Source organism: Excalfactoria chinensis, chromosome 7 (assembly GCF_039878825.1).
Source record: "Excalfactoria chinensis isolate bCotChi1 chromosome 7, bCotChi1.hap2, whole genome shotgun sequence".
In the NCBI taxonomy this organism is placed as follows: domain Eukaryota; kingdom Metazoa; phylum Chordata; class Aves; order Galliformes; family Phasianidae; genus Excalfactoria; species Excalfactoria chinensis.
The window spans coordinates 8,023,423-8,039,598 of NC_092831.1; the positions used below are offsets into that span (position 1 = coordinate 8,023,423).

General features: G+C 42.8%; 1 protein-coding gene across 1 annotated transcript in view; it reads left to right on the plus strand.

Annotated features, from left to right (window-relative positions):
- The window catches only part of OSBPL11 (oxysterol binding protein like 11), a 29,713-nt gene extending 13,968 nt beyond the window's left edge, over nucleotides 1-15,745 (plus strand). Inside the window, exons 6-13 of the mRNA XM_072342041.1 lie at nucleotides 2,214-2,415; nucleotides 4,956-5,101; nucleotides 6,533-6,673; nucleotides 7,406-7,904; nucleotides 9,435-9,621; nucleotides 12,063-12,245; nucleotides 12,642-12,795; nucleotides 13,790-15,745. Of these exons, the coding sequence (XP_072198142.1) occupies nucleotides 2,214-2,415; nucleotides 4,956-5,101; nucleotides 6,533-6,673; nucleotides 7,406-7,904; nucleotides 9,435-9,621; nucleotides 12,063-12,245; nucleotides 12,642-12,795; nucleotides 13,790-13,867 (1,590 nt within the window). The 3' untranslated portion in view covers nucleotides 13,868-15,745. The remainder of the gene's footprint in view (nucleotides 1-2,213; nucleotides 2,416-4,955; nucleotides 5,102-6,532; nucleotides 6,674-7,405; nucleotides 7,905-9,434; nucleotides 9,622-12,062; nucleotides 12,246-12,641; nucleotides 12,796-13,789) is intronic.
- The last annotated feature ends 431 nt before the right edge of the window (nucleotides 15,746-16,176 follow it).

A 16,176-nucleotide genomic window follows, 5' to 3' on the forward strand; every position in this document is an offset into this window, starting at 1 on the left:
TATTGTGTCATTAACCCCAAAGTGTCTGTCTAGACACTGCGGTAAATTCATCAGTGGGAGTTTGCAAGTTGGGATGCAAAATGCTTTGCCCTGGTAGGTATGATTCCATCATCACTGTTCTTGATTTAAATCAAGTCTTGTGGTGTAATTATTCACTGGGTTGCACAGAGAGGCTGTGTTCAAACCTCAGAATATGTGAACTTCTGTCCAAATCAGAGTCTTTTCTCCAAGTCCAGTTGAATGACTTCTCTTAGTTGCCAAGAGAGCATGAAATGATTTGTTTCTTTGTTTAGTTGTTACTTAGTTGGCCAACAATTTGATTGTATCAGCTTATACTTCTTGACCCATATAAACAAAGAGTGCTCTGGATGTCAGTTTGCTTATCTTTTTGAAGCCAAAATGCTGGTTGGATGCATTTTTAGATACAGTTAAAATGCTTGGAATAACAAAAGGCAGGTACATTTGGGCATGCTTGTTACATTTGAGGTGAATGTTCTTTGAATGCTTCCAGTTCATTTTGAGCAGCTATGGGAAGAGCCCTTTTCTTTCACATTATCTGCTGTGTGTGGTTCTTTCTGTGAGCTTCCCAATGGCTTGCGGTGCAGCTGTTCTTCTGTCAGTCCCTTTCCCTTCTTGTTCTTCACCAAATAGCACTTCACCAAACGCTGCTGACTAGGATGCCTTGCAAAACAGGAGATCTGAGGGGATCTTTGTGCTGACTTGCTGTAAATGTAGGTGCATGCATTTGCAAAATGAGGGCTATAGCTTGCATACTTCTGACCTCGTTTTCTGTAGTAGTGTTTCTCTCCCCTACCGGCACTGTTTCTTTATTTTACGAATCTGAAAATACAAACAGGAAGAACCTTAAGCCTGTTCAGAGTACACTTGTAGAAAGGGCAGATGTGGCTGTTTGAGTGTCAGCGCAGAGTATGACGTGGCTTGTCCTGCTGTCTGACCTGACCCTGAAATGAAGTGCTGAGTGAAGGTCACCTGAAGGGCTGTGGTGATTTGCCAGCCAATTCCTGTCCTTTTTTTTTTAACCCAGAAGAAATTTAACAAGGCATTGAGGGAGTGGGGATAAAGGAGACTTAAATTATATCCTTGTCTGGAAGCAGACAGGACGCTGTTCTGATGGTTACATAGCCCTGCCTGTGCAGACGCCCCTCTCACTGTTTGCTGGCTTTCTGCACTGCCACACCTGGGACAGGTGCCTGTGTGTGGATAACTGCACCACTGAAGAGCCAAGTTGTCCGTATGTTCACACCACGATGTACAATGTGGCCAAGCCCTAAAACATTCCAAATACCACATACCATGAAATCAGATAAATACCTATTGCTTGAGTATTGTGTAGAACCTTCAAAGCAGTTCCTGGAAGAAACTTGAGGCAGGGATATTGAAAAAAATAATAGGATAACTGCCAGAATAGCTAAATTAAAAGCCTCGATATTACCACAGCGGTAGAACACATGAATGCGTCTTGGATTCTTTTAATAAATCCTTTTTTCTACTCTGCTTAATCAATCTATTTTTATATTTAACTTAGTGCCAGAATGCATAATGATGGCAGAGTAGAAGCACCCAGTTACATTAATGCTTTTGCATTTTTTTAATGCATTTTTTTTAATGCATTAATGCCGTCTGTGCCTTCCCAGAAAGGTGACTAATATGTCTAGGAGTTTCCTTTCATCCCCATGATTCAAAGTTAACACTTCTGCGAGCTCAAGGAGAAATTTATATCGTTTGGTCGAAGACCACATGATGCTGTTTGGCTGGTGTGTGTTGGTGCTTTACCCCTAACAGTCAAATGATGTGTACTGTTGCAGGTTCTGTAATGTAGGGTTCTGTTCCAGAGGAAGCAGGAAAGGAGACTGGGGGGAGATCAAGGGGAAAAAAATAACAAGGAAAGCCGTAACTTGAGCATGCAATGAAGGTGAAAATCCTGCTGTTCCTCCTATTCCCTCTGCTAAGTAAGCAGTGTGATAGCAAACCTATGTGTAGCAGCAGTGTATTTATGTTAATAAGTTGCCATGTATTTCGCTGAGAATTTAATGCGGCTGCATGAAGGAAAGGAGAAGTATGGTTAAATCTACACGTACCTATGATGTTTTAGTTTTATTATCATTAAGTCATGTGGGACTCTGTATGCATGTCTGGCACATCACGCAACACGCTTCCGTCACCTTCTGATGCACACCTGCTTTGTTTGGTAGATGATGTCGCAGGCTGAGGGCCAGCAGAGAGACTTGATCAGGAGCATAGAATGCCTTCCTGTCTCCGGTCACCTTACGTCCTTGGATCAAGACCTATTAATGCTCAAAGCAACTTCCATGGCAACCATGAACTGCTTAAATGACTGTTTCCATATTCTCCAGTTACAACACGCTTCACAACAAAAGGGATCCTTACCAGCAGGTGGGTGTAGATGTTATAGGGTTTGGCTCCCAGCAAATGAGCATGAAGCCCTTCTCTCTTTACCTCTGAAAATCGCTTGTCCCACTAAGTCTAGTTGACCATGGGCAGGGGCAACTACTGTCTGCTTTGTTACTTATGATCTAGTCTACATTTGCTCATGTTGAGTAGAACTCCTGTACATATTTTTCCTCTTGTCTATTGATTTCTCTACTAAGGAAGTCTATGATAGCTGCATAAACAAAGCAACGGATTGCTACAGATGATCTAATGACAGAAAAAAGTCCATAAGGCATCACAAGAAAAAGGCTGCCTTTGAGATGCAGGAACAGTAATGGTGGAGGGGGATTTTTCTGGGGTCACAGGCAGGAAGGATGTGTGCTATCTGCTGGAGCCCTGCCAGGTGTCATGCTTTTCTGTCTTATTTACACACTTAGTGCCTACTGTAAGCATTTACATATGCAAAGCTTTAATTTCTCGCTAAGCATTAAAACAACAAAGCTCTGATTTCTCTTACTGACTCTGTAAGCAACAAGCTATGTGGATACTCAAATGCTTCTATTATGCAACAGGTGTTAGACTAAGTTGTCACTTACTTTATCTTTCTCATATTCCTATTGTTTTTGTGGTATTAGATTTGGCAAAACACATTATTCTGAAGCTATCATTAGTTTAGCTTTCCACACAAAAATAGTGTTTGTTGTATTGATGTAGTTCATTTTAAATGATGACGGGTTTTAGGAGGGACAGTGTGAATAGGACAGGTTAACTCTTGCTGTATTTCAGTTCAAAAATGACCTTTTAGAAAGAACAAGCTGGATGGCATCTCTCCAAATCTTAGTCTGACTCCCAAGTTACTCACACTGAAGGAACTTTCCCTGCTCCCAGCTAATTTGTAATAATCAGTGTGTAAAGATGGGAGATGCACTCTGTTTGGATCGTCTTTTTTTCTTTGGTGTGGGCTCTAAAGGTGGCTTTCTGTTTGTTTTGTCTTTGAACCATCGCTATTTGTAGGGGTGGGAGGGAAATCAGCGGTGCTCATTGAGCCCTACTTTAACTTCAGGAGTTCAGTTCTGTGGGGAAGAATGCCATTTTGCTATAGGTGTAGAAGTGGGTCAGGGGAGGAGAAACAAATAAGGCACCTGAGAAGAGTGAAAATAGTGCCCCGGTGTATTGAAGTGCCCCAAAAATCAGACTCGGAGATGAATAGGGAAGTTTCAACTATTGGCTTGGATTTCAGAAGTGTGAAGTGATGAAATCATGTACTGGATTAAACAAAAAAGACTTTTAGGGGTTGGGGAGATGACAGGTAAGGAGAATAGGTTGTGTTACCTGAAGTGGTTGAGAATGGATTTGAATGTGATGTTCCAGTGGTAGACAAGTGTTGATGTGGTGTCCTGTCCCGTCTATCATTACAGCATATTTGGTATCTCAAACCACTTTTAAAAACCTCCTAGCATTTAGCAGTGAAATGAAGTAGAACTTTTAAGATTCTTTTAAGAAACTGATAGCAGAAAATGGGGAATAGCTGTTGAATCTGAGCCAATGCATAGGCAGTGAATGTGCATTACATGCAGTCTAGAACGCACACGTAGAGATTCTTTCATGCTTACAAGCTGTACATTTTTTCTTCCCCCCGCCCCAGTACTTTTCCTGGTGGAAATGTTCTTATTTAAATTTCCTCTGCTGTGGCTGAGGCTGTGACCTAGTTGCAGGTAACTGCAGAGCTCTGCAAGGAGAGGATTGTGGATATCATAGAAAGAGAGCACGTCCTTTCCGATGCGGGTTCGGAAGTGCAGTAGGATGTGTTATCAGTTCTACGAAGTGGGATTTGCGCAGCATTTCAGTGCTTGCAGCCTTGTCACAGTTTGTTTTGATCCAGTAAAAAACTTCAGGAGTCGCCTGTCCGTTTATTAGCCTTTGGAAAAGAATGGAACATTTGCATTATTAATGAGGAACTTGATCTATCCTAATAAATTAGCTGGGAGTAACTGGAGATACCGGAGTCATTGAGTGGGTAAATAGCTTTCCAAGCCCTGCAGCTTTTTTGAGCAACTATTATTTATTCAGCAGCATGCGCCTGCCTCCTTTGCAGCCAAGAAAAGATGAGTACCCTCTCCAGAGAAAACATTGGCAGCAAAACTTTTTCTTGTTTGGCTTTTTTTAGTCTAAAACCGAGCCAGGCTTGAAAAGGTGATAAACGGTTTGCTTTTTTTGTATGAGTTAAAGAAAACCTGCAAGGGTTACGTTCCTGTCGATTGGGTTCTTCCTGGAGTGTCTGATTACACCTTGCCTGACACCAGAGGGTTGCTCCAGTCCAAGTTGCACGTATTACAGCTTGCCAATCGCAGGGTTTGTGCTAATGATCGCCGAAGGTGGTGTCTCGTTGCACCACCTTTGTTCGGTGGCTGCTGAAGGGATTGGCTGCAGGAGGATCTCGCCGCTTTCAGCTTCTCCTTCAGAAAGCTGTTCTGGGGACGACCGCTGTCCGCTGCCCTGGTGGAGGATGAGCAAGTTTCAGCGCAAACTTTCTTTTGCTTCAGGAACGACGATCAGTTGGTTGGAACCAAAGATCTCTCTGTCAAACCACTTCAAAAATGGGGCAGCTCAGAATTTCCCAGCAGAGATAAACAAGCCAGCATCTGTCAGAGAGGAGCAGTCCATTGCGGAGCCCTGCCAGCTAACAAGGGTAAGGTAATGTGAAAATCCTCTTTCTGCGGGGAGTTTTTGAGGAATACCTGATCACGTTATGAGAAAATGATTTAAATGCAGTTCTTCTCATACTTCTCAATTAGCTGCGTTGGAGGAGGAGCGAGTGCAGTTGCAGTAAATTAAAGTTTCATGGCACGCTTTTCAATGAATTTTGCAGCTTATTCTAAATAGCTGCCACAGGGAGCCAATTGGGACAGTAATGCCAGGTGTTGAAAGAGGCACTGTTCCTTTGTGTGTTGATCTAAAACAGTTGGAAGCTGCAGTGTGGAAGACCTAATTGGAATTTGTGGCGCTCAGAAAATAGGCCCAAGAAGAGCTGCCTATGCAGAATGAGAGATAAAATTGCCCATCTCCAGCTATTACATCTTCCCATCTTTCTTTTGCAGCTCTTGCTGCATGTGTTTTTCTTAATGTGAACGGCTCTCATCACTTGGCTTCAGGATGGCTTAATGTTTCTGAAATACAACTACAGTCTGTGTTATAGCTGTCAAAAAGAATATGAAGTGCAAAATATTCCAATATAAGAACAGGATTATTTAAAAGAAGTTGTTTTTCTAGCTGAGGTAGAAAACTGTAATTACATTCTTTCTATACCACTTGATTCCTCACAGTTCTTTATGTGAGGCTGCTATTGTGAAAAGGTCATGCATGGCTGCTTATCTCTGCAGCAGCATCTGTTTCACTTTGCTGTCTTACAGCAAAACGGCAACTGAAACATCTTTAGGTTTTTATTTTATGGAAGTTTTAAGTAGGTCAAATTGTCATTAAGTTGAAATGGGGGGGAAAAAAAACAAGCAAACCGAACAAATAACCAGGAGTTCTCAAATGTATCCCTCTGATTTCTTCCTCCTTCTAAGCACTTTAGTTCCAACTCCCTTACATATTAACGTATGTCACTGTCTGTAGTTGTGGCACGATCAGTATTATCACTATCACTTTCCATGGGTGTTTTCAGCTCCCTTATTTTTGGTAGTAGAACAGCACAGCATCCTTGGAATGGACTCGCTCATATGGCAGAGGGGTTGGAGCTTGATGATCCTTAAGGTCCCTTCCAACACAACCCAATCATTCTGTGATTCCATGTGATACTGTACTGTTCATCAGGTTATGGGCTCTGCATGAGGACACGGACCCTTGTGCTTTCTGTGGTGATTGGGTGGTAAAGAATTTGCCTTGAACTGCTGATCCAGGGGGAGGCTGTAGGGCAGATACATATTACTACCATCTCATGGCACTCAGGGCTTCACCCCTCTGCCCCTGCCCAGTTGTTTGTCCCAGGTTGTTCCACAGGTATCTGGATTTGGTTAATCTCTTGTATCATACAATGGAGAGTTACAAGAGGAAGTTCTTTTTGGATACTGTCTGCATAGATGCATCTTTGAGCTGATGTTTATGGCTCTTATTCCAGGAACCTGAAGAAATAAATTCAGATGAGGAGCTGGAGGACCTCTGTGATAATAAAGAAGATGATCTAGGAGGAGTGGAGGAACAGCGCAGTGTTATCTTGCACCTCTTGTCTCAGCTGAAACTTGGCATGGACTTAACAAGAGTAAGTAACTGAAGTGTGGAGACACCTCTTTGAATGCAACAGACTTAAATGAACTGTTTGATCTCCTGGTTGAGACACTCTTGGCTTGCTTACTACAATAAAGCTAATTATATGAGGTTAATTGCCACTACGGGGAAGGAAAAGACTGATAACACATCTTTCTTATGCTAAAATATCTTTTTCTTGGCCCAGCACAAGATATCCCTTCTACTTTTTTATTACAGTAGGGGATATAGGTGGGAAAGTATAAAATCTTCTGTTCAAAGGTAGAGGGGTTAGCTTAATTTATTATTTCTGATAAGTGTGTGTCCTGTTTTCTGTGGTGTGAGAGACAGCAGGCTATCAAGCATGTTGACATGGCTCGTGTGCTTCTTCTCTCTACTACACAGAACCTTTCCTGACCTCTACTCTGAACCATCCTTGTTATAGTTTGAGCTCTGTCCTGCCTGTTTGCTACTGTACGGGAATGTGGAACACATCCCTTTCTTCACAGCTGATTTATTTATTAATGGGGGGTACTCGGTCCCTTACCTATTGGATTCTTTCCCCTTGTCGAGTACTTTCCTAGCATCCACGATCACCCTACTTTGCTCATAGCTTCAAAGAGGGACAGTAAGGTCTAATCTGAAAGTGCAGCATCTGAAGCAAGACGGAATCCTCCACTTGAGAACTTCCCTTCTGAAACTGCCTGCCTTTTCATTTCACCGACTGCAGCTTTTTGCTTTGTTTCAGGTGGTTCTTCCCACTTTCATTTTAGAGAAGCGATCGTTGTTGGAGATGTATGCGGACTTCATGTCCCATCCAGATCTCTTCATTGCGATCACGAATGGCACCACCCCCGAGGAGAGGATGATCCGCTTTGTTGAGTATTATCTCACTTCCTTTCATGAAGGTCGCAAAGGAGCTATTGCAAAGAAACCATACAATCCTATCATTGGGGAAACATTTCACTGCTCCTGGAGGATGCCAAAGAGTGAAGTAGCCACTGACGGTGGCAGTAGCATCTCTGCTCACTCCACCTCTGAGCAAATAACTTTGTCTAAAGATCTGGAAGGCCAAGCGGAGTCGGACTACTACACAGTAAAGTTTGTAGCCGAGCAAGTGTCCCACCACCCTCCCGTCTCAGGGTTTTATGCTGAATGTGTGGAGAGAAAGATGTGTGTCAATGCTCACGTCTGGACAAAGAGTAAATTCCTGGGAATGTCGATAGGGGTGACAATGGTTGGTGAGGGTAAGTGGAACGTTTTTCCTTTATTTGTTTGATGAAGCTGTTGAAAACACTGATTTGAGAGAGAATTCAGCACTGTGCGTCTCTGGCAGAAATAGAGGTGGATACTGCTTGGTAGTTTTGTTTCAAAGGTGTTTCAGAGACATCTTTTTTTCCACTTGCTGCCATGAGTTTTCAGGCTTTTTTTTCTTGTACTTCTGCTTTTCCTTTAATCTCACATCTAAAAGCCTTTATGTACAGTCACCCAGTGGTTTTTATGCTTTATAAAGCGCAGGAGACAACTAAGTTCTCATTATAAACAGCAGGCTTGAGGGGAAAAATAGATAAGTTTACGCTTTGCCAAAGATCAGGAATATATTGGAATTCAGTTTATGACTTTTGAACCGAAGGGCAGTAAGTCTAGACTGGTCTTTGTGAATGTTTCCAAAGCACTGCATGAAATAGCTTGCATCAGATATTTGTTAAAAATAAACACTGCTCTATTTGCATGTATTGCACTCGTCTTATTACTGAACTTCATATTCTCTTCAGCTACGGAAATTAGATCCTTTAGGAGCAAAGTAGGTAATTTCTCTTTAGTAGTAATTTTAACTCAAGAGATGAGACAGCATCACCCATTATGTTTCTTGTGTATGTTGCCCAGCAACTGGGGGCATGTAGGTTCAGGCACTTGGATGTCAGCTGGATACCTGACAAAGAGTGAGCATGGTAGAGGCATGGAAGGCATATCTCAATGCTTTGTATGTACCAGGTAATTTCAGAAGTGAATGTCTCCTTTTGGGCATTTCTGATACCATGAGTCTGAAAATGAATGTAGAAGGCGCAGTGTTGGCATGCTGCAGAGGCATGGCTTGATGCAGACAGCAGTCAGCTACCATACTGTGCTCTCGTAGTGCTGAGAGGTGGACTTCATGTGATGTGGCTCCTTGATTCTTGTTTAAAAACAAAAACAGAAAAACAGCCACATTTTAAAACCCGGGTTAAAATATCCAGTTTTTATGAGATTCTTAGTGTCTGTTGCAAAATCTGCTGTCAGGAATAAGGCAAGTCTGTCTTGGCAGATAAGTGTAGTAGCAAGGAGTCTGCTACCTGCGTTTGGGTAGAGTAGGGTGTAATAAAGAGAGGGGAATTGAACAGGAGTATTAGCCTTCCTCCAGGACTGCAGTTCAGGGTATTCATTCATTCTTTCCTTTTGGCTACATAAATGTTGTTGTGCTCCAGAGCTCTCTGTAAGGCAGTGGCAGCCCTTTAGCGTTTGACTGAGAAGTATGTTGCACTGCCCAGTATTGTGTCTTGTGGATAGATATTATTAGGATAAATCTCATCTCAAGAAAGAAACGTAAGCGTGTGTTGTGTTTTACTGAAAGCACTAACCTGAGCATCTGGAATCTGTAATAAATGTCACTTTTGGGGTTTTTTTTTAGCGCGAAGGAACCATGAGGAAAAGTAGTCAGATGTAGATCTGTCTGTGTTTCAATAACTTGCCTGGTCATTTCTAAAACAGTGCTCATTTAAGGATGTTTCTTTGCACAGGTCTCCTAAGCCTCTTGGAACATGAGGAAGAATACACGTTCTCTCTGCCCTGTGCGTATGCTCGATCAATTTTGACTGTTCCCTGGGTAGAACTGGGAGGAAAAGTCAACATAAACTGTGCAAAGACAGGATATTCTGCAAGTATTAACTTCCACACCAAGCCCTTCTACGGTGGGAAATTGCATCGGTGAGAACACTTCTCTGTTTTTCCACATAAGTCTGTGCTCTGAAGCTCCAGCAGCTCTGTATCTGCTTTTTTTTCCTGTGTGCTAAGTGTTCCAGTAGCCCAAGCATGAGTCTGTTCTTGCTACCAGTGAGTACTGTGCTCTGCAACAACATCCTAGCTGCATCCTGTGATCCTCAAGGAACAACAAGGTTACATTTAAAGGCAGTGAGTGAAGAAATCCTTAGTTTCTCTGACTCGCAGTTCAAACCATTGGGAAAGCAGAGCTCTTGGCTCCTTTCCCTGACTGCTGCAAGTCTCTTGCTACTGAAATGAGTGGTTGGCATGTTACAGGATTCACAGCATGCTTTGTAGTTAGCTGCATGGCCTTGAGTTTTTTCACCTTGAGTACCTCAGCAGTATTATATGGAAGGTGTCTCCAGCTTACATTTAATCAAAAGGTAAAAACAGTGCAGAGAAACAAATCCTATCAAGTTTAAGCAACTTGAGGAAAATCTCTAGGCAGAAATACCTGTCAGCTTCTGTTTCGTTTCTTTCCTTAAAGACCAGAATGTTTGCTTTTGTAGCGTCCTCACGTACACCCCTGCTGAGAGACTAATGGACAACAGAAGATCATGGGGCAGTTTGCTTGGGGTTACTTGCAAGAAATAAACATCTGTGCACTCAGTACAAAGCCTTTTAAAACTCATCAACCGTGGTGTGTTTAGGGATTCCTATGGTAAGACTGCATGTTGCAAGGTTAGCCTTGTGCTAGTACAGTGACAGAGAGTTAAGGAACTCTCTCACTTGCCTCCGTGAAATTAGTGGATGTAGAGGCTTTTTTAGACCGATCCATTCAAGGTACTGCAACTATTGGAAATCTGATGCAGTAATGATTGACCGTTGCCAAAAGAATCGCTTGATGGGGAAGCAGCAGCGTTGTCATGGTTACACAGAGTGCAAGTAAGTTGCTATGGCAACGTTATAGATTTCTGTGGTGACCCTCACTGCCAGACCTCAGCTGGGTGTTGGCTGCTTGGCCCTGTGCCCCTTTAGCTGGATCAAACAGAAGATGATAGTAATCACGGGTAGCCAGGCGTATGTCAGTCACGCCAAGCCTGCAGACAAACGCTCCCAGGCTTTGTCACTAGTATTAGTTCAGGCAGATATCATGCTCTGCAGTGTGGGAATGGTTGTGTCATTGAGTAATACGGCAGGAGGGAAATGTGGGTCACAACAAGAGATTAATTTAGCAGCTCAGTGCTGCACCTTGTAATGCTGCACAAGTGATAAAACCTTGTTTGTTTTGTGCCAGGTAGAGACTGTAATCTTATGATTGATTTTAAAATGCTGGGTTGTCAGTGCTCTGCTGTCACCACTTAGGAATATTTAAGAGCACAGCCTTGTGCAGATGTGACTGTGCTGTGTGACCTGGATGCTTCATGGCGCTCTGTGGATGCAGCCTGGAGGAGGACAGGGGCTTCACCCCGTTCAGTACCTTCAGTGAGGTGTGAGAGTTGAAGGGAGAGAGAGAAAGCAGCCTGAGGGGAAGGGCTGTTTGCCTGTGGCCTCCTCTTTTGGTTATTTTCAGAAACTCCTGCCCACTTGTTAACTTCAGGAGGCATTCACGTGCTCTGACTGCTCACGTTCCAACTCTAGCTTGTCTTAACAAACAAATCTTATACCTTGGTAATAGGAAATGGTGCTTGATCAGCATGTCATTTTAGGTATTTTTTCCTTCAAACATCTAAAAGAGATGGCCAAAATTGGGAGGTTTCAACATAAACTGCCTCCTGCCACGAGCCAGTTGACTCCATCCTGCAATGCCCACAGCATGCCCCGTGTGTTCCCATCACACCCAGCACCCAGTATCCCTGTGCTGAGGTGAGGGGACTGGAAGCTGGAGCGCGGTGTGCTGCATATTGTTGATATGCAGGTAATCAGAGCTTTATTGAAGCTAAAGGTGGTTTCCTTTGTGCAGCCTGCAGCACCTGGAGAGTGAGATCATGTCTTGAGCATTACCTGCATAATTTGCAAACTCTTTTGTTTCCTTTTCTTCAAGCTCTGTTTGAGCTGGGCAGTCAGTGAGACACATTGTTGGTAAAAATCTTTGCTTTTATTTTTCACTCATCATACGTACCTGATGGGATGGATATTTGGATCTTTTTCTGCTGCTTGTTACTTACGACTTGCCTTGTTTGCTTGCTTTGGTTAAAAGATTTGAAACGGTTTTAAGCTGAAGCCAAAACCAAAACGCTTTCCTGGGTAACGCAGAAGGAGCTGGAGCAATGAAGAAAAGTCACTTTGCTCTCTGAGCTTCCCCGTGCTGATGCAGTTCAAGTAACTTAACGTTTGTCAGGACAGTGTGACAGGCATACAAACTCATTTGGAATGAGGTTGATTAATGCGGTGAATGGTCTTAAGGCATCTCTGACCACGGGCTTTTAATAATAACAATTTCCTAGAGTCACGGGTGAAGTGAAGCAGAATGCGACCAACACGGTGGTGTGCAGAGTGCAGGGGGAGTGGAACAGCGTGCTTGAATTCACCTACAGCAACGGGGAGACAAAATATGTGGACCTGACAAAACTGTCGGTGACACGAAAACGAGTCCGGCCCATCGAGAAGCAAGGACCATTTGAATCCAGGTACAATGCATGCATTTATCTTTGTCTGACCTCTTTTGTCATGAGTGGTCTGGTGAATGCCTTGGGGAAACCTCACAGCTGGGCAGTGCTGGCTGGGAAGGTCCTTACAAGAAGCTGCCTGTTGAGTAACACTGCTATAGCAAATTCCAGAGGGTGTGCAGACTGGCATTAGGTGGCTGCAGATAAAGCCTCACAGCCTTTTATCTGCTCCTGTAGGTATGAGGCTCAGCCACAAGCCTCTCCACCTGTGCCACACTGTCATGCTTTGTCTTTTGATGGTTTGCTATGCAGAGAGCAATTCTATTGGAAGAACTGCATGCAGTGATCCTGTCTTGCAGTTTGATGTGGTGAGCTAAGGAAACTTTGGAAAACTAAAGCTAACAACTTGGTTTCTAGGAGGCTGTGGCAACATGTAACGGAGTCTCTGCGGGATGGAGACATCGATAAAGCTACAGAGCACAAGCGGGCCCTTGAAGAACGACAGAGGAACGAAGAGAGGCTTCGTGCTGAAACAGAAACTCCTTGGTGTACTAAATACTTCATTAAAGAAGTAAGTCCCAGAGTAGTTAGCTGGCAGAGACAGAGCTACAGTAGAAGCAGGTGCATGTGTGGGTGTGTTCTTGCATCTTATCATTTAGTTACCTGGGATGCATACTGGTAAGGTAACACGTGAGCTCTGAAGTATGATTTACCCTTCATTTCCCAAACACTGTGATTTGTTTTCCAATTACTCTGTAATTAAATGTTTGTCTGTTCTGCAGTTATCTCTTTTTTACTGAGCGCTTCTCCACGTCACATGGAAAGCAGCTTCACTTGTATATGTTGTATGTAAATAGACTGCCACAGTAAATACCTGAAGAAATTAATCAGCAGTACTAATTGAGCTCATGTTATGGCTATAATATGAAGACAAATAATTGTTAGCAGAGAAGGAAGAGGCACTGGCTTTCAGCTTAGAACTTATTTTCTGGCACGTTGAGTTTTGGATGGAGGTTATGGATTGGGCTGTTGAACAAATATTGCAGTAGTGGTGGTCTTAGTATTATAGTAAGGCTTTTAACAGGTTGAACTGCAGGCTGTGCAGGAAGATGAGAGACTACAGGTATGGTAACTTTGAAATAGACATCATCCAGGTGATACTGTACGCATACAGATTTTAAGTGTAAACCCAGAACTATGTGATTTCCAGGAATGCAGCTGGTCTGTGTTAGAGCTGGTAATGGTTGGTTGGTTGTCCCTTTGCTGGTGTCTTGGTTTGGCTTTTTAATGAAATCTGGACCACAGAGTTAAGAAGAGTGCCTTTCTGTGTGGGTTAATTGCCAATGCAGTCAGTTCCCAGAGCTCAGCTGTGGCTCAGCTGGAGTCATGCATGCTCTGAGGCAGGCTCAGTGCCCTGCGGTGTTGATCTCTGTCTTAATCTGCATGACATAAAATTCTCAGCGACGTCCCTTTGTTTTTTTCACAGCTATTGGTGTAGTAGTTGTGCGAAGGGACTTCTGCTGAGGCAGTGCCTGTTGTAACTGTATTTTCTCTTTAAATTGCAGGGAGATGGCTGGGTTTATCATAAACCCCTTTGGAGAGCAGCCTCTGCCGTGCAAGCTCAGCAAATGGACGCTAACTAGAAAAGCTGCTTAGAGATGAGTTTCCCGTTTCTGATGTTCTTTTTCTGTCTCTCAAAATGCAGTAATCACACTGAGTGTCCCCTTTTTATATAATAGCGAAAGCTTAAACGAGCATAAGGAAATAAACTAGGGCACTTTAAAGCTATTCAAAACAAGGTCGTAGAGACAAACTTGCCAGGTACACATTCAACCAACCTGTTTTTTGTATGATCCTGAAGATTTTATCTGACTTGTGTAGGAGTCTTCTAATTAGGTCTGTCTGATTGCAAAAGCTGCCTAAGTGAAGAAGGTACTGTTTGGTTTTCGGAGTGACGTGAGAACTTCTTTCTACAACAAGCTCTATTTAATAACTGAAGTATTCTCAGTACCCGTGTAGACAACAGCAACCAAAAATTGCTGCTTTTATGCCCAGCATTAGACCTTCGTTGGCAAAAACAAACAAACAAACTGGAGAGGTGCTTGGAAGATGTGCCTGAAATCAGTGTTAAGAACCAACTGGATCATGGATTGTGGGACCTTCTTTCTTCAGAGAGAATGCGTGCATGCATCGGAGGAATATGGAGTACGTGTAGAGACTACCTTTCTTTTTTTATGGATTTATAAAAGCAATTAGAATCGTAACCATGGAGAAATTTTTTTTCCTCTGAAACATTTTAATATACTTGAAATAATTGACTTGAATGGAAAAATTCGAACACTTTTCAACTCCTAATTTTATTAAATCTTCGAGTAACCTTTTTTCTTTCCCCCCCCTTCCTGTTGTGATGTAATGAAGTTTGGCCTTTTCCATCTTCCGAGGACTGAGGCTTTCAAACAGAACAGAAAATACACAGTTTTGTATTTAAACTTCTTGACCCCGTCTGATCATCGCAAAGGTGAAGTATCAGTGTTACGAACTGTCCTTTGGGTTGTTCTGGTTTCTCTCCTGTGGTGTCATTCAGAACAAAGCAGTGAAACGTGACCTGTGAACACACGGACTTAGAGGTTTTGGTTTTTCATCTTAGATATTATTAAACAAAAGCAAAACAAAGCTGATAATGCTGAAGACTGGGTATTGATTTGAAACACCATCTGGTATCAGGAAACTGTATTCAGGTACAAAAACATCCTTTGGTTTTGTTTTTTTTTTTTAATAACTATTTTAAAAGAATTGCTGGCAATTAAGATTAGTACTTATTATGGCTTTCGTTATTGTTGTAACTACGAGCTACCTTAATTTTTTCCGACAGTGGTGCCTTACTCTGTTTTTTCTTCTGATGTAGTCTTCCAGTCAGTGTATATAACATTATCTGCCACCTCCCAGCCATGGCAGTGGCTGCACCCGATCCATCCTCATGAGAACTCACAGCTTTTGTGATCTGGTAAGATGTTTTCTGTGGAGAAGATACAAGCGTAAGAGTGCATCAGAAGGTTTAAATCATCACGTTAACGATAGGACAAGCTGTCCATTGTGCAAAAAGAAGTTGGAGTTATGCACAACTATCTTAATTTTTCTCGTATTCCTTTTTTGTTTTTGCTGTGAAATGCACTGAGATCTGCAGGCGAGTCGTAGTCCCTTTGTGAGAATTGGGGGTGGGGGTAATAAAACTACAAAATGATTGGTTTGTTCTGTTTGCTTTACCTAGAGATCAGGTGGCCAGGAAGAGTAGATTGTTGTCTTTCATGCTGGAGGTCTGTCTGGGCTTTCGCTGCCCCTTATAGCAGGATATTTTGGCACTGTGCACTTCAGTAGGAACCATATTCTCCAGCAGAAGAATGTGTTTTGGACCCCGCTGTCTTGTTTGTGATGTTCTATACAATTACCCTGTCTTCATTTTTGGATACCTACTGGGCATTTTCATGTTCAACCAGGAATAAAAAATATATATCTATGAAAGCAGTGGGTCTGGTTTTTCCTTGTCTCTGGCTCTGCAGCCCACGTGGGCTGTGCTCCTCAGGCAGTTGGAGCATTTGGGGTAGGAATCGCAGTGGCAGAGCGTGAGCTTTCTCAGCTCAGGAGTTCTTTGGTACCTGCACTGAGGTGTGGATAGTAGAGGGAAAGAAAATAAATGGACAACACGTTTCCTGGCTGTTTTCTCTCTGCCATGTAGCAGATACCCTTTAAATAAACAGTAAGGTCCAGCTGGTTCCTGCTGTGATCACTGCAGCATTAACTAGACTGACTTCCCTGGATTACACTCAGCTGATAAACTTGTCTGTGTTAGAATACAGGCCTGTGATTCAGCTGCTGAGCTCTGCTTATAGCTTTGACTTGGGAGGTTGGTTGAGAAGCTCCTGTGTTCGCCCTGAACTGATTCGTGCTCTTTGTA